Source organism: Talaromyces marneffei, chromosome 1 (genome assembly GCF_009556855.1).
Source record: "Talaromyces marneffei chromosome 1, complete sequence".
Classification (NCBI taxonomy): domain Eukaryota; kingdom Fungi; phylum Ascomycota; class Eurotiomycetes; order Eurotiales; family Trichocomaceae; genus Talaromyces; species Talaromyces marneffei.
Window position 1 is genome coordinate 1885567 of NC_072348.1, and position 17210 is coordinate 1902776.

A 17210-nucleotide genomic window follows, 5' to 3' on the forward strand; every position below is an offset into this window, starting at 1 on the left:
CCAGACTGACCCCTCATTTACCTTGGAACTATTACATTCGCTCGCGTTGAACTGGCGACGTCAACTCAGAATGCGCCCAACCAGCCGGGATGACTTCGCGATTGCGATTATCTGCGCGCTGACTCTGGAGGCGGACGCTGTTGAAGAACTTTTCGACGAAACCTACGACAGGCTGGGCCGGATCTACGAGAAATAACCTGGAGATGACAATGCATACATAAATGGAAGGATTGGGAAGCATAATGTCGTTCTATGCTACATGCCAGGAATGGGCAAAGGAAGTGCGGCCGGTGTGGCTTCAAGCCTCCAAGTTAGCTACACCAGAATCCAGGTTGCGCTGATGGTTGGTATCTGCGGAGGAGCTCCATATCCATCTAGCGAGGAAGAAATTTTTTTGGGTGATGTCATCATAAGTGATTCGGTGATTGAATATAATTTTGGCAGACAATACCCGGGCGGCTTTCAGCGAAAGACTGATGTCAAAGACACGCTTGGAAGACCAAATCGAGAAATCCGGGCACTCCTTGCAGGCCTGAAGGCGAGTCGGGCTCGTAGAGAGTTCCAAGACCAGATGTTACAGTATCTGCACACGATGCAGCAATCAGAGACAAAATGGTGCCGACCGGCCATTATTAATGACGTTCTCTTTGAAGCATCCTATCAGCATAAGCACTATGGGCCAGGCTCTTCTTCCAAATGCCTTTGCTTCGATGGCGCCTCACCAGATGGGATTTGCGAAGAAGCATTGGCGGCAATGTGCAATAGTCTGGGCTGCAATGAGAAACAAATCCGTCGCCAGCGACATCACACAGGTATAATAAAAGCAGCAATTCATATTGGGACAATCGCATCCGCTGACACGGTGATGAAATCCGGAGAGCATCGTGATCATGTTGTAAAGACAGAGCGTGTGATCGGTTTTGAAATGGAAGGAGCAGGAGCGTGGGATAATGTGCCATGCATTATCATCAAGGGCGTTTGTGACTACGCGGACAGTCACAAAAACAAGGCATGGCAAGCATATGCTGCAGCAACTGGGGCATCTGCTGCCAAAACATTCTTGGAATATTGGGGGCCTGTCGCTAGAACAGGTTAGTTGGAAATTCATAATCAAGTTCTATCTCACTAAGAATTGTGCGTAGAGAGGCAATATCATTGGATGGTTCCCTTCCAGAAGAACTCGCGATTCGTGGGCCGAGAAAAAGAAATCGCCAAAATTGACGGACTGATCTCATCACATAATGGACCATCCAAAATCGCCATTTGTGGGCTTGGTGGAATTGGAAAGACCCAAATTGCACTTGAATTGGCTCACCGCATACGAGAGAGGGACTCCAGTTGGTCTATATTCTGGATTCCATGCACCAGCCAGGAGAGTGTTGAACAAGCCTACATGTGCATCGCACAGACCGTAGGAATACAAGAAGTGAAGCCAGCAGAGGCTAAGGAGCGCGTCATGGCTTATCTCAGCCAAGAAAGTGCTGGAAAGTGGCTTCTAATTTTTGACAATGCTGATGATCAGGACATGTGGATGAAAGACACTGAAACTGCTTCAGCACTCAAGAAATCTCTCCCTCGAAGTCCGCAAGGCTGTATTCTCTTCACCACGCGCAACCGAACGTTGGCTGTGAGACTGGCCTCTCCTTATGTGATAACAGCCTCTGAACTAGATGAAGAGACCGGGTTAAAGATGCTGGAAAAATCATTGGTTCATAGTGATCAGTCTGTTGAACCCGGTGCTGCTGTGATCCTTCTTAACCAGCTCGCCCTTCTCCCCCTGGCAATCACTCAGGCGGCGGCATATATTAATGAAAATGAAATCGGCCTCTCTACGTATGTAGCACTTCTGGAGGAACAGGAATCACATGTTATAGAGCTGTTAAGTGAAGACTTTGAGGATGATGGCCGATATGAAGCCATCCACAATCCTATAGCCACAACATGGTGGATATCATTCCAACAGATTCAGCGCTTGAATACATTAGCCGCTGATTATCTATCATTCATGGCCTGCGTCAACCCTCGCGACATTCCCCAGTCTCTTCTGCCTCAGCGTGCATCTGACAATGAGCGGATAAAAGCAATCGGCCTTCTTAATGCTTATTCATTCATTAGCAAGCAGGCTGATGGTAACTTTCTAAGCCTTCATCGACTAGTACATCTCACGACTCGGAACTGGTTAAGAAAGAATGGACAGTTTGGCTCACAAGTATTCAAAACTGCAGGTCATTTAGATGAAACATTTCCAGAAAATGATCATACCAATCGAAAGCAGTGGCGAGAATATCTTCCACATAGCCTTGCTTTGATGGGAGAAGATGAGTTTCAGGATAAGAACGAAAGGTTTATTGATCTGGTCTGGAAGGTTGGGAATTGCCTCTATGCAGATGGAAGATACAATGAAGCTGAGAAGCTTTTTGTGCAAGTCATGGAGATAAGAAAGACAGTGCTGGGAGATGAGCATCCTGATACTCTGACCAGCATCTTAAACCTGGCATCAACCTACTGGAATCAGGGTCAGTGGAATGAAGCCGAGAAGCTTTTTATGCAAGTCATGGAGATAAGAAAGACAGTGCTGGGAGATGAGCATCCTGACACTCTGACCAGCATGCATAACCTTGCCTATACGTGGCAATGTCAGGGAAAACTACATAATGCCGTCTCTCTAATGAAAGAATGCACTGACCTGCGCAACAAAATATTAGGTCCTAATCACCCGCATTCCATATCATCCTGTCGTGCTCTTAATGATTACATGGATGAGTATAACGCATTAACACATCAAATACCGCTCACTGGGGAGAAAACTCCGCAGACTCGGCGGGAAGTTTCAGCAGGATCTTCAGCAGCTGTGGTAACTACCTTATCATCCTGTAAAGGACACATCAATTTATCTTATCCTCAAAGAAGATCAGCTGCTACATTATTCCTTAAAAATCATCCTCTCATCATTGCGGCCAGAACACCCTCACCCGCGCCAGAAGGCCAAAACCTACAAGACGTGGATTGATTTCGTATCGCCTTATCCTTCACCATTCGGCTAGAGAAAAGGTGGATTAAGTTGTAAGAGTAGTTTCAACATTTATCTAGTACGTGCGTGTTATACTATATATTCGAGTATAAAGAGGAATTTCAAGCAGTATTGTTTAAGCACAAGAATGAAATACGAAATGGTAATATTCCAGTCCACACCACTTAAACAAGTTCGTCAGCATCAAATGAAGGAAGGCTCTTTCAGGTCATATACTGTAGCATCACGAAGCAACAGCTTTTTATGCAATGCATATGACAAATAAATTTCTTTATGAATAAAACCATGCCTAGCTTATCAAAATGGTGGTACTCGTACGTCCCATACGCATCGTAAGTTACTCCAATACCTACCAGTCAAAACCAAGGATAGATTAGGCTGCAGGAGTGGCGCTGGGAAAGAGTCGAAGAGTTGCGATCCATGTAAAGCCACAATTGCAAGGCGCTGTACAGTATAACGTTCTAAGTCTCGTCAGTATCGTTGCTGTTCTCACGATCCTCAAGCCACAAGGGGATGTCGTCAACGAACCTGCGGGCGACACCAATCTTCACCCCCTGTTTGTGAAAAACTCGGCGTTGTTATCACTAAAGATTTGTTTCAAATCCAGGCAATTTTCCAACGCAATGTCGTGCGCGCTTTCAGAATATTCCCCCTAAAGCTAGTCGTGCTCACCCGTTTCAGATGCCACTGGGTACATTCGCCAAGTGTCACCTCGAAGGGCTCAGGGATCTCACGAAACGGAGTTGTTCAATTCTTGAAGGAGGATCACTGGATGAGGAAGACACCAGAGGCTGAGATGCTTGCATCGGGAGAACATTTATATTGATTGGAGGAATCACAGACCCAAGACGGTCAGCAGCCTTTTGTCTTTTGCCAATCTGCTGCTGTTCTTCTGCGTATAACTGGTCTCTGATAATATCAGGATATCATCATGAATGTCAATAATGCCTCTCTATAACTATCCAATTAATATTATTAGTTTCAAAGCACTTAATAAGATCACACTGGGAACGCTCATTTACAGAAACCACAATAGTGGTATCATCTGATCGCACTTATTTATTAGAGGCCAACATGATCCAATAATCATGGTTTTCTGCCATAAACAAGATAAGCCATTGCATATTGATGAATGCTTCGATCTCGAAGTTCACCGATAACATGAGCCAAGAGTATATCGATCTCTTTCTTACTCCAACCCAATATCCGGCTCAGTAAGGCATTCGTGTAACCGGGGGCCGCTTGTTCCTGTTCAAACTGCATATATCGACCAATGGCTTTCTGCTTTGGGTCCTTCGGCCATGGGTTCATCGGCACTTTCATAATGTGTGTCATAACGTCATCAAAACCGGCCTTCTTCATTTTGTCCGGCCACTCATCCATGTTGGCCATCGGTTTGCCATGTTTGATGGCAGCCTCTTGTAGCAATCCAACCCATTGTTTGGTAAAGACGGCTTTGTCTAGGGAATCATCGTCAGAAAAAATCTCTATTCGAAATGACTGCATCTCTAAGTAGCCGCCCGATTTCAAGTTGGCATAGGCTTGAGAAAATAGTTTGTCGAAATCCTTGACGGAACCCGCGAGTTCACGTCCGTGAATATAGTCGAATGGACGGTTGAACGGCCAATCTGCTTCGAAATCGTCAATCTCGAAGCTACAGTTAGGTGGTGTCCTGCAGATTCAATCAGATATTTTGGATTGTAAATAAGCTTCTTGGAGAGACGAACCATTGTGGCTGGATGGCACTGAGATCATTGCCTAATAGAGTATTGGTATTTGTTCAAGAAGATAGATCATAAAAATATTCAAACTTGCCTAGGACCTGTGCAGATGGATATTGGCTGAGGCGATGTCAGTAGATGCTTCTCCTTAATTTTACAAAAAGCGGCATATTAGGCAGTGCATACTCTGCGAAATCAATGGCCCAAATTCCTGAAGGAATTAGACATTAGCATAAATGATGGTTTTCAACTCTCAGAGTATCGACCGTCACGTACCGGTTCCCGTACCCAGGTCCAGGACACGCTGGGGGGTTTTTGTAATAGGAGCAAAGTGTAATTCTCCCTTCAGCAACATCCGATATACATGGTGAAGTAAGTCCATTCGGGCTTGCTCTTGGTCATCATTAGGCTATTGTGGTTGATCAGAAATTTCCATCCGGCATTGAATAAATGGGTGCTTCTTACTAGCATATATTCGCCTTCCCTATAGGAATGATAACGGCGGCCATTCTGACCACGCTGTTAGTTGATGTCTCTCACGTCTGTTAAGCAGGTCGTTTTACCTCGTATCTGTAAGAAATGTCAATCGCTATCCGATCAATCAAATGATGGTATCCATTGATTTCATAAAATTCTACTGACTTATAATTTAAAACACTGGATGCGATAGATGTCTGATAACTCAAAGACTCCCCGCTGAAAACCAGACACTAGTTAGCGATTAACGCATCATGAGATCGATCGTTCCAGCGTAATGGACTTACACGCTTCCTTCAAAGGCAGAATCTGTCTCTGAGCTCTAAGCCAAAAAAAAAAAAAAAATAAGTTAGCATATTTCTTACAGTCGTGTGCCTTCTCCATTTTTCTCTTCAATTAAGCAATGTAATGTTGGGCTCGGGTTTCATACATCAACCTCAATGGGTGCATCCGTGGTGATATGTTCAGCCATGGCTGATAGAGTTTGGGTACCTCAAACAACAAACCCAATCCTGTCTAGTGCTAGGGGGAACCACGCAGAATCGGATAAACGGGGAGAAAAGATTGAAAAGTATGGTGCTGGGATGAAAACAAACAGATAATAAAGGTCAAGAGTCCTCCCGAGAATCCTGCCAAACCGCTGTGTGTGCAATTTGCTATGATGCATAGCCGTCGTCAAGGTGAGTTTCTTTGTTCAACTTCTTTGATCCGCATCATCCGCTACTCCCATAGTTAGTTCCCCTTCCCCCTCCACAGGTGACAGGGCCGCCTCCCGACTACTAAAGAGTCTTTGATAGACCCTGTTTTGTACTAGACTAGTGGACAGCGGAGTGCAGGTCACGGATAGATGATGCGAGGACAACACGTCCCAAGGCGGTAGGAGCGTCCAAAATGGGCTAGTGGGCTAATCCAGTAGACTGACACGACAGTGTCAATTAAGACCGACGCTAAGCCAGTTCATGCATTATCAGTTCTTGCTACGTTTGTACTACATACTCCGTACTGTCATCGGGTGCGGCACGCGGCGGGCCGGCAAGCTTTCCGCCATGCATGCAACGCTACCAAGGGCATGCTTTTGCGTATTTAAACCAATCAGATAGATCCTTATATTTCAAGCTCTACGTCGTACATTACAAGACTCATCTATACCTCCTTTGGCATAATCTGGTAATCTACAAGCCTGTTATGCAGACTTAGTGGGATGACAGTCTTGGATTACCCATGCAGCAGTGTGGAGTACATGATATTTCTTCAGGAGCGAGGACACTAACAGCTCAATCGAAGCTCCATACGCCCCAGAACGTACGGGTTGCATCGAGTACCAGTGTCTCGAAGAACACTATGGTCAATTGCACCCAATTGAGCTTGGTTCGAGTATGATAGCTGATCAGATGGTATTGGCTGCCACGTGTGCAAAGTCAGTATGGATTCCTGCGACAAACGGGTCTGACCCGTCAAGGACCCCATCAACTACTTCGTGGCTGAATGTTGGACTCCTCCTGAAGAGCCCGTGCGAACTTTGGCCAAGGGTCAAAAGACCTGGACTTGCGTACGAGCCATGCTAAGAGGCGAGTCGGAGCCTTGGATACCCGCTAACTCGGAGGCATGAATAAGATTCAACTCAGATCCAGCATTATGGTTGGTCAGGAACCGGATGACGTTAACTAGAGGCTTCTGGAATTTGGTCCGGAGAATGGGGTCGAATGTAACGAGCAGTAGTATCAACTAATGACGAGCAATGTTTTACTACCTGTTGTCTCCCTCCTCTATGGATTTGAAGTGCGTATGGCCCACTTGAGTAAACCACAAAAGGATGCCAGTGCTATGTTTATATTCAGCCTACAGCCCAAATCTTGCGACGACAAGTCATAATGAATGCTAACACTACTACCGGTCTTTTACTTACTCCGCCATAAAGATGTCACCCTCAGTGGAATGGGCGAACCTATTCTATGCTCTCACAGGAGCATCGATTGCTTACTTGTTCGTGAACGCCATCTATCGACTCTATTTCCATCCTTTGGCAAAGTTTCCTGGGCCAAAGATCGCCGCCTTGACTGGGTGGTATGAGGCCTATCATGATATGTATCGTAGGGGGATGTTCATATGGGAGATTCAAGAGATGCACGAGAAATATGGTGTGTAACACAATATGCACTATGTCTTTCACTCCCAATGATGTCTGTTAGTCGAACAAGTGTCTGACATACTGTTATAAGGCCCAATTGTGCGAATTAACCCACATGAGCTGCACATCCGAGACGCAGACTTTTACGATGAGCTGTACGCGCCTGCATCAAAGAAGCGCGACAAATACAAGGACTGGGTTATGCTTTCCGGCACCCCTGGCGCATCGTTCTCAACTGTTTCCCACTCGCACCATCGTTTGCGACGAAATGCGCTCAATCCGTTCTTCTCCAAACAGGCAGTGCAGCGTATGGAACCATTGATCACCGAGAAAATTGAGCGTCTGAGCTCCCGTTTGATTGATGCAGCTAGAACTCAGCGTGTGGTACGCTTGGATGCGGCACTCATGGCTCTTACAATGGATATTATCTGTCACTACTCCTACGGCGAGAGCTATAATTATCTCGCCCTAGACAATTTCAAGGAGGAATGGAAAGAAGCCCTGATCTCTGCGTTGGAAAACGGTATATTCCTTCGAAACTTTCCATGGGCATTACCCTTGTTGAGGTCAATTCCCCACTCCATTCTCAAAGTCCTTCAACCCAATGCTGCGTCTCTCGCAGAATGGGCCATGCTTGTCAAGGAGAAAGTAGACATCTTGATACAAGAGGACTCCGCTGGAAATAAGTCTAATGGAAGTATCTTCCAAGTGATGCTTGATAGCGATCTGCCGCCAGAGGAAAAGTCTGCAGCTCGCCTTATCGACGAAGGTCAATCTGTCGTCGGAGCCGGGAGCGAAACCACTGCCAACACCTTGACCATTATTATGTTTTACGTTTTGGAGGATAAGAACCTTTTGCGCAAATTACGTGAAGAGCTGGCTTCAATCTCATTAGACGAGTCTCCTCTTTTGCCGAAGCTGGAGAAACTTCCATTTTTGGTAATTTGTCCCCTCAATCAATCAAATTGGACTTTCTAACTATTCTCTCAGACCGCCGTCATTACCGAAGGTCTCCGATTGAATATTGGTGTCATGAGTCGATCACCTCGCATTGCCTACGAACCTATCAAATATCAGGACTGGGTTATTCCTCCCGGTGTAAGTCCATGTGTCCTTTCATTCTCTAGAGTCAGTTCTTACTATGTGTTGTCATAGACCCCAGTCAGTGAATCAATCTATTTTGTGCACTGGGATCCCACGTTATTCCCTGAGCCGTCGAAATTCCGTCCTGAGCGGTGGATCAAAGCCCAAGAAACAGGGTTCCGACTGGAAAAATACATGATCTGTTTCTCGAGGGGCAGTAGATCATGCTTGGGTATAAAGTGAGTCTCTATCTTTTCTTTCAACTTGCCCCCATCGGCATGCCGCTTACAATCATCTCTCTGCTACAGTCTTGCGTACGCGGAACTATACCTGACCCTGGCCAAAATCATACCTCGATTCGAAATGGATTTATTCGAGACAACGGTCGAGGATGTGGAGCCTGAGCGCGACTTTTTCGTCCCAGTACCGAAATTAGATTCCAAAGGCGTACGTATCAAAGTGACGGGAGTGAACTGATTCTATCGATCGTGTGGCAGGATTGCTTATTAACAGCAACATTACTTTGGCATTGCCTTTGTTGATGCCACGTGCTGATCTGAAGATGTAAAACCCCCTCAGCATATTCTAATCTATGGTCATCCTGAGCACACGTTGGATCCGGGACTGGTTCCCATGCCGTCAAATCCAGGTATGGGTCTACATATTGATGTGCAGTCATCCCGGCGATGCATAGTTATTACAAGGTTTGGGAAGTTGTTTGTCAAGGACCTAATTGAATATGAATGCTTCCTTACTGAGTAACTCGGCACTCTTTTCCAAGTGCAAAGGAAAGTTGATAGATCATAGATGCCCGTGCGGCCACCAAAAAGGTTAAAATTCTTCAGGCCAAATAAAAGACGCCTGGTTGGACACTTTAGAAGTCGAAGGGTTACACAAATTTTACAATAGTCATCTCATTCTTCAGGTAATCGCACGTAAAATACGCTGTGTATGTAGCCGGCGGTTTGTGGCTGCAGAGTGACAACCACTGGTACATGCATACTAGTACCAGTAGTACCGGTAGGTAGGTATGTCTCCCCATTGACAGTCCGCATGTTTGTATTTTCCACCATCGAGTCTGAGGGCTCAGCCAACCAACCAGCCACTAGCTAACTAGTTCGTAGCCTCAGTTGGACCCCTGTTGACTGCCCGCATGTGACGGCCGTTGAAGTGCAGGGATTTTACATATATAGCGTCCCGCCATGCATCGGTGATTGCTTTGATACATACTCGGTAAAAAGAGAGCACGTAATGGGAAATCAGTACTTACTGTATGCAGCTATGGCCTTTTATTGAACCGACCACTGAGGGGATGGATGTGTAAACTTTATAACTACATGTTTACGGCAGAGACTGGTTTTTGAGAGTTTTGATCGAGTCGGTCAGATGTGAAATCACACGTGCAGTCCAGTTGAGAAGATTAATCCAATCTAATACAAAAGACTTTAGGGTTAAACTATTCTCCAAAACATACGGAGATGCTTCGGAAGTAGGCAGTGAGTGCTGTTTATAGCACATAGTGCCTATACAATTTCTATTCTTTTATTCAGGTTGTATGTCCAATATCTCTAACTGACTGGTATATACATCTGAAAATCACCGATTTGTACCGACTGGATGAAGTTCCACTTGTCATCTCTATGCAACAATGCTAAATATGCACACGGGTCCGTAGTTGATCAAGAGAGAAACACGCCACCGTTCGTATCCAACACGACGCCAGTCACAAAACTATCTTTCATAAAGTACAAATATGCCTCCGATGTATCGTCAGGTGATCCAATGTTCTTGGTCAACGATTTCGCCTTTGCATTTTCAATAGATGCATGCGCCATCTCTGTGGGCAGCTTCTCCAAAAGCTCTGTAAGAATAAACCCGGGCGCTACAACATTGACGCGGACAGGCGCCAGGGTGACTGCCAGACCTTTCATCAGGCCCTCGATAACATTGGTGATGATCGGCGGCAGCCATGATGTAGGTTTGCGAGCTTGCGTCCCCGAAGTGAGCGTAATCGACGATGTTTTAGCTGGAGTAATGTATTTGGGCGCATATTTCCCAATGGCCAGAGCTGCATAGAACCGCACATTAAGGAAAGCGTCGACATGCTCAAAGCTTGATTCAGCGAGTGGTGCCATGGGCGGCACATTTCCGGCTGTGAAGACTACATGATCGATAGTAGAGTTCTTGGCAGCGTACTGGAGAAGCCCCTCGACAGTTGCCTCAATTTTGTCCTTGACGGAAAGGTCGGCCGCGTAACTCCTCACATTAGATGCGTGTTCGGGGGAACTTGCCCGTAGTCGCTCAACTGCGTTGGCGATTTTGTCTTCGGATGATGAGCTGATGGTGATGTGGGCGCCTTCTTGGAGCGCTTTTTGGGCGACGGCGAAGCCAATTCCTGATGTTCCGCCGATCAGCAGAACGTTCTTGCCGGTGAGTTTGCTGGTGATGATTGACATTGTGCGGATGAAAAGAGCTTTGTATCGTGGATGGTTAGGGCTTGGATGTTTGCCTGCGTCAGGGTAAAGGAGGAAAAGTTTAGATTCGAAAACACAGTTCCACAGTAATGAGTGACAGATAATCAACCAAGAAGAACATCAGCATTCGTGACGTTCCTTTCCTTTTATAAGCTGCTGAAATTGGTTTGATGAAGCCATTCGTGTGCTTACGGACAGTTTGGTCCGTTCGTCCATTATGCGGAGCTTCGCATCTCGGATAGTATCTTCACTGTGGGAACGCATCACAATGACATTCTTAAATGACGCAATCAAACAAGATGTAACTATTTTATTCTACCCTATAACTATACTTTGTAGACGGTGTTACTAATCGGGAGTTGTTGATGGGTTGCTGAAAGAGGGTCTGCCGATACATCGGGACAGACTTGATCAATTGAGGTAACGAAACCCGAATGTGGTCGTATGGATGGGCTTAAAAAAATATACTCTGTAAGCTCATTTAGTTTCTTCCCTTAAATCCGTCCACATAGTACTTTGTAATCTTGGATCGGAATTATCTATCGGAAATTCCGAATTGAGTGTGGAAACGCAATGCAGGAATACCATGTAAAAACATCACGAATTCGACCGTCCAACGGACCGGTCCGGACGAAAGTTTGGAGTTGCCCGAGGTATAGATATCGAACCAGTTAGCATGCGAAATCGTAGACTATAACAGGCATATCTGAGCTTGAAGTTCTCAAGGAATTTCTAATTCATGATCATGAACTTTACTTTCGCGCACATTGTACGCTTCAATAATCCGACTAGAAATCGCCGTTGGAGTCCGGCAATGCCCCAGGTTATCACAGGCCATTGGCCAGATGAGAGAAACGATAGCTTTGATTCAATGATACAAGTCGCATCGAAGTTAAGGCCGCAGTAAGCTGAGCGCACCGCCAACGAGATGCAAGCTCCCTGTCACCAAAACGTCGAGCCCTTCCTTTTCCACGGCAATATCTCTAGCAAGCGCCAAGGCGTCTTCAATCGTTGGTTCCACATATAGTCCAGGCTTGGGGTCCAGCTGTTCCCATCGAGTAGCATATGCTGTGCGCACATCTGGAAAGGGGGTTTCCGGCACCTTGAGAGTTTTGTCTATTCATCGATATATGCATTAGTCTCTCTGCTGGCTAGAGCAGCTATTTAGACTAGTATGGACTTACCGATCCGCTTCGTACCATCTTTCCTCTCATCGTAGGTGGTGAAGATGACTTTATCTGGCTGTGCGTCATTCTCGAGCAAACCACGAGCTAGCTCCTCGACCAGCGTTATGCCATCGCGTTCTTCAGAGTAATGACTGAAAATAAGGACACGACATCTTTTGTCAACATAAATAAGTCAGTCTCAGATACTCAGATCATCAATGTTCGCATGTACTTACTTCTTCGTCTCCGAACGGTCTATGTTGTCTGCAAACCACTGTGAGGCTTGCCTCAAACTCAGAGGGTTATGTGCGCCATCCAAGAACCACTGTATTTGACCGTCTTGGATAATTTCAAATCTGCCAGGCCAGATGAAATTCTCAACTCCCTTTCGGACAAGATCATCATCAATCACACATTCCGGTGCTCTTGCCTGCAGGAAACACCGCGCTACTTCCAGAGCTAGGGAGCAATTAATCCGCTGAACAGGAGCAGCCAGCACCTTTTTATTCTCCGGTAACTTCTCATTAATCGACACGAACTTCAACGGGACGTTCTTCTCCTCAGCACGGCGACGCATAACCTCCACCGGACCTAGATCTTGCGGCGCCGAGAAAGTCGGAACTCCAGGTTTGAATATCCCCGATTTATGCCAGGCAATATCATCAATTGTAGGACCTAATTGCGCGATATGATCCATTCCAAGGGATGTAATAGCAGTCACCACCGGTTGCGAAATGACGTTCGTAGCATCGTATTCACCTCCGTGATGAGTCTCGAAGATAGCTGCCTGGACGCGTTCTCTGATAAAAGTGTGGAACGCCAATAAAGCTAGCAGCTGCAGATAGCGGGGTTGTCTGGTCTTTTTGTTATCGCCGGCAACATCAAGAGTATCCGGCGGCGAAAGACGCTCCCACACCTCGAAAAAGTATCGCGTGAATAGATCTTCAGTGATGGGCTGGTTGTCTATCTGTATTCTTTCTCGGATGGATTGTAGATCTGGACCGGTATACAGTCCGATACGCTTGGGAAATCCAGTCCGCAAGCCGTGCGCGTGAAGAAATGAACGCGTAAACGCGCATGTGCTGCCTTTTCCTTTTGTGCCCGCGACATGGATGATGTTCAAGCCATTGATGTCGTTGGTCTAGATACGAGATGAGAATGATGATAGATTTGACCATTGGAGTTTGCGTACTGAGTGTCCTAGAGCTTCAAGCCATTCTTTCATTCCAACCAGACTCGGCACTCCTCTTAATGATTGTGAACTGGGACTGGACACTGCTGCTGTTGCTGCACCGGCATTCAGCGTGGCAGAAGTCTTTGGTCGGGCCGCTCGCCGACGGGACTCGAGAAGTTTGAGTGCATTCTATTTTTGCCAATTAGTAAATGTAGAAACACGTATAGGAAAGCCGAACCTCGTAAGTTCTCTTCATATTATCAAATTACTCATTTGCCATACATTTGTTAATTAGCTCTGGAGGTTGTAATTGATGGAACCTTGGAATCAAAGACATCTTCCATTCCGCTACGGTACCTAATCTTATCGTGAAAGTCAACACGTGATATCAAAATATTTTAAGGATGCACTCATGACAAGCAATTCAATTCTTATGAAAAGACACAAGGAAACTGTATATCTGTACATGATTTCTCTATTTTCCGATAGTCGATTGGTTGGGGTCTCCTCTCGTTTCTTGTACATGTGGATAGCGATATACCTACCTAGTGACTTGAAGCCGCTGTATATATATTTACAAGATATCAGAGACAACATTAAAGACAAGACCTGTCGGTTCTAATCTTTTTATTTGCTTATTCATGACTCTAGTACCTAGGTAGTAAGTGCAAACTTCAGGAGAAGATATATTGAGCATAAAGTGTATATAGACGAAGATTGGTTCTCGTGAGAAGAGACATATCTATCTCCATCGACCAGCCTCGCGCTCTTCCTCTACACGAGACATGTCATCATCATCACCTTCGTACCTATAATTAAGCCTTCGTCCACTAGCCGTCTCCCGATCGTGCTGGCGGCGGGAGCTCTTGCTGTCGCGCTCTGCGGTCATTGCATCACGACGCTGTTTCTCCTTCATCAACCGCTCACGGTTACGAGCTTCGCGCTCTAACGTATGTGGATCTTTGCTTGAAGCTGCTCCTCTCTCCTCAGTTCTTTCTTTATCAGTAACGTCGTGCCCATCGCGATGGCTCCGTTTGGAACGACGCGAATGACGGCGTGAAGAGTCGCTTTCGTCTCCTGACGGAGAACGATCGCGACGGGAGCGTTTGCGATCTTTCTCACGGTCTCGTTCGCGATCCCTGTCACGCGCTTTATCTCGGTCGCGCCGGCCGTCTCTGTCCCGGTCAGTACCACGGTCACTGTCATGGTCGTGACGTTTTTCGCGCTCGGAACGGCCACGCTTGCGCGACTCTGTTTCGTGCCTGCTTGAAGAAGCTTTGCCAAGTCGTTGTGCGTTGATGATTCGTCTCGCAAGGTCATATTTGTCGTCGCCATTTGAGGTCATGGCCGCGGATCCGCGCTCACGACGTCGGCTCACACTCCGGCTATGACGGCGAGCCCTGGACGAGCGATGGCTCGACTTGTGATCTCGATCCTTGCCAGAACGGTGGGATGAACGTCGTTCTGATGGTGAGCGAGAGCGTGACTGTGAACGTGCGTCATAATCTCTATCATCACGCCGTGACCGTCTATGACGATCCTTTCGGTCTCTGTCGTCGATACTATCATGTGCAGACCCAGATCGGTCACGGCGATGATTCCGGGAATGTCGAGACTCTGGATTAGGCGGTGATTGAGCACGTGATGGTCTGGGAGATCTTTCTCTGGATGGCGAGTAAGAACGTGTTTTAGGGTCGGCAGCAGAGGGTGAGTGCGGAACCACATTCTCTTGTGGTATTGATGGGGTTGCTCTAGGATATGGTCAGTCACTGATCTTGCAATTGAACGCTCATGGACAAGTGGCTTACCCGCGTGAACTGTTCTCTGCAGTCTGTGAAATCGAAGCAGTTCTCCTACCCGAAAATAGTCCGCCCCTATTAATTCCCTCACGCATAGCACGGGGTGCTAAAGGAGCCCCAACAACGCCTTGTCCAGGAGGTGGGCCTTGCATATTATTGTTATTGTAGAAACCACCGCGGTGACTCATGAAACCTCCTCGACCAAAACCCCTACCTCGACCATATCCTTGATCCATGACTGGCATTGGTCCTCTAGAGTAACCCATAGGCTGCGATGGTGCGCTATCAATATCGTCAATAGTAGGGATACCTTGTAATTGAGAAGTAGGTCCCTCGTCGAGGCTAGTGGGTTCACCATTGTTCCCAGATTCCAACGGATTATCAGTCCGGTCTGTACTGTCAGCAGCGTTCGCATCTTCGGGTCCAGTTATAGTACTATCTTTGGATGGGCCGTCTGCTAAATGATCGTCGCCACCACCCGGAGCTAGTTCATTGTTGAACTTTTTGATATCATCTTCAGTCTGACCCGTTTCCTGGTTCATGGGTCCTTGAGATACATTATTCTGGTAGTTCTGCTGGTAGTAGTTAGCATGATCGTACCCGCCACGGCCACAATAGAAACCGCGGCCACGGCCGCGTCCCGTGCCTCTCATATAGCCAGGGCTATTTCCATAGTAGCCATTTTGGAAATTTTGGTTAGGGTATTGCTGCATTTGAGAATAGTTCCCGTTGGGTTGGGACATGTATCCAGCATATCCAGAGGTGCCATAATCTTGGCCCATACCATTCGAGAACGGATTTGGATTGTACATATTGCTTTGAGAATTGTCCCAATTGTTATACATTTGCTGCTCTGTGCCATATCCCATATTCATGCCATTGCTCATATTATTCATGTTCATACCAAAACCCCCGAACATTCCTTGAGCTGCATTCAACGGACCCATTCCAGGCATTCCTATACATATTAGCTAGAGTCATAATAAGAGATGTGCGAGGTCACTCACCCATGGTGTTTGGAAAACTACCCATTGCATTGGGCATGAATTGTGCCATTGCGCTCATATCCTGGCCGGCCCAACCCATGCCGGGCATCATTCCCGCCATACCAGCTCCCATATTCGGGTACATCTGGTTGGGGTCACTCTCTGATTGTGCAGGCTGAGCTTCGGCACCTTCTGGGGCTTCAGCATCGTCCAGTGCACCATCCGCTGAGACGGGGCAGGCTCCATTTTCGTCCGTAGATGGTACTAAGTTTCCATTTTCCTGTAGAAGAGTCAGAGAGTAATCGATGACAAGGGTGGGTAATGAGGACCAACCTGAACTGAAGGAGCTTCGGGCACATCGTTCTGATCGACAGAAGGGTCCTCAGCGGCAACATCTGCAGCTGGTTCAACCGGTACAGTTTCCGCGGATACAGCATTGTCCGAGGTTTTAGTTACAGCGATAACAGGCTCGGCTTGGGTTTCAACCGACACGTTCGGCGCAGGTGGAGTTGTGTTCACAGTCGGTGTAGTAGACGGTCGGTCTTTCTCCCGCTTCTTCTCTTCTGTCCGCAAAAAAGCTTTTAACGTTGTACGAAGAGCTTTGTTCGGCTTGCACAGCTCGGGAGAGACAGGGTTGTGTTCGCAGACTGGGCAGCTTTCGGGCAGTGATGTCTGGCCTGAGGGATGGTGTCAGCTTCCATGAAGACGAAACAAAGTAGGAATGACTCGAAGATAACATACAGCTCTCACATATGGCCTGATCACAGCATGGCAGGCGAAAGGCGTTGATTGCTAGATTGTTGCAAATGGCGCAGCGGAGTTTGAATGGGATATCATCTTGCGTGAGAGACCTGGATCCGTCAGCTACATAACCCTATGCCTTCGTTTTTGACAATATAATCGACGGAATTGTACTCACGAGATGATATCTAGCAGACTTTGGGAAAGCTCGGTACTCGCCATTATGGACTGATACGTGTCAGAACGGCCTTTTTTCCCGCGTGAAAATGGTCTGTCTCAAGACGGAATGACAGTACAAAACGAAACTTCAACAAAGGGAGACATGACGAAGCAACACATCAATTCAGTTCTGCATGAAATAAACAGCCGCCTCGTTCGTGGATAGCATAACTGACGTTTAACGATATTTTCGACGTAGAAATCAAGTGTG

The 17210-nt window shown here is 46.7% G+C and overlaps 6 protein-coding genes across 6 annotated transcripts; 2 read left to right on the forward strand and 4 right to left on the reverse strand.

The window, feature by feature from the left end:
- Positions 1 to 268: 268 nt before the first annotated feature.
- EYB26_000703 (uncharacterized protein) lies at positions 269 to 3010 on the forward strand (the record flags this gene model as incomplete). Its single annotated transcript, XM_054260019.1, has 2 exons — positions 269 to 1091; positions 1143 to 3010. 2 exons carry the CDS (start codon positions 269 to 271, stop codon positions 3008 to 3010), a joined length of 2691 nt encoding a protein of 896 aa, XP_054115994.1.
- A 1107-nt stretch (positions 3011 to 4117) lies between these two features.
- Positions 4118 to 5701, reverse strand: EYB26_000704 (uncharacterized protein; the record flags this gene model as incomplete). The annotated part of the gene is made up of 10 exons (XM_054260020.1): positions 4118 to 4703; positions 4759 to 4789; positions 4847 to 4872; positions 4939 to 4963; positions 5029 to 5161; positions 5218 to 5262; positions 5316 to 5322; positions 5395 to 5448; positions 5517 to 5551; positions 5660 to 5701. 10 exons carry the CDS (start codon positions 5699 to 5701, stop codon positions 4118 to 4120), a joined length of 984 nt encoding a protein of 327 aa, XP_054115995.1.
- A 1446-nt stretch (positions 5702 to 7147) lies between these two features.
- On the forward strand, positions 7148 to 8917 carry EYB26_000705 (uncharacterized protein; the record flags this gene model as incomplete). Its single annotated transcript, XM_054260021.1, has 5 exons — positions 7148 to 7367; positions 7449 to 8296; positions 8348 to 8455; positions 8513 to 8679; positions 8749 to 8917. 5 exons carry the CDS (start codon positions 7148 to 7150, stop codon positions 8915 to 8917), a joined length of 1512 nt encoding a protein of 503 aa, XP_054115996.1.
- A 1202-nt stretch (positions 8918 to 10119) lies between these two features.
- On the reverse strand, positions 10120 to 10896 carry EYB26_000706 (uncharacterized protein; the record flags this gene model as incomplete). Its single annotated transcript, XM_054260022.1, has 1 exon — positions 10120 to 10896. The coding sequence occupies one exon, from the start codon at positions 10894 to 10896 to the stop codon at positions 10120 to 10122; it is 777 nt and encodes a 258-aa protein (XP_054115997.1).
- A 910-nt stretch (positions 10897 to 11806) lies between these two features.
- Positions 11807 to 13510, reverse strand: EYB26_000707 (uncharacterized protein; the record flags this gene model as incomplete). Its single annotated transcript, XM_054260023.1, has 5 exons — positions 11807 to 12030; positions 12099 to 12253; positions 12317 to 13221; positions 13273 to 13443; positions 13493 to 13510. 5 exons carry the CDS (start codon positions 13508 to 13510, stop codon positions 11807 to 11809), a joined length of 1473 nt encoding a protein of 490 aa, XP_054115998.1.
- A 486-nt stretch (positions 13511 to 13996) lies between these two features.
- On the reverse strand, positions 13997 to 17002 carry EYB26_000708 (uncharacterized protein; the record flags this gene model as incomplete). The annotated part of the gene is made up of 6 exons (XM_054260024.1): positions 13997 to 15005; positions 15063 to 16011; positions 16061 to 16319; positions 16373 to 16716; positions 16781 to 16890; positions 16959 to 17002. 6 exons carry the CDS (start codon positions 17000 to 17002, stop codon positions 13997 to 13999), a joined length of 2715 nt encoding a protein of 904 aa, XP_054115999.1.
- Positions 17003 to 17210: the final 208 nt, after the last annotated feature.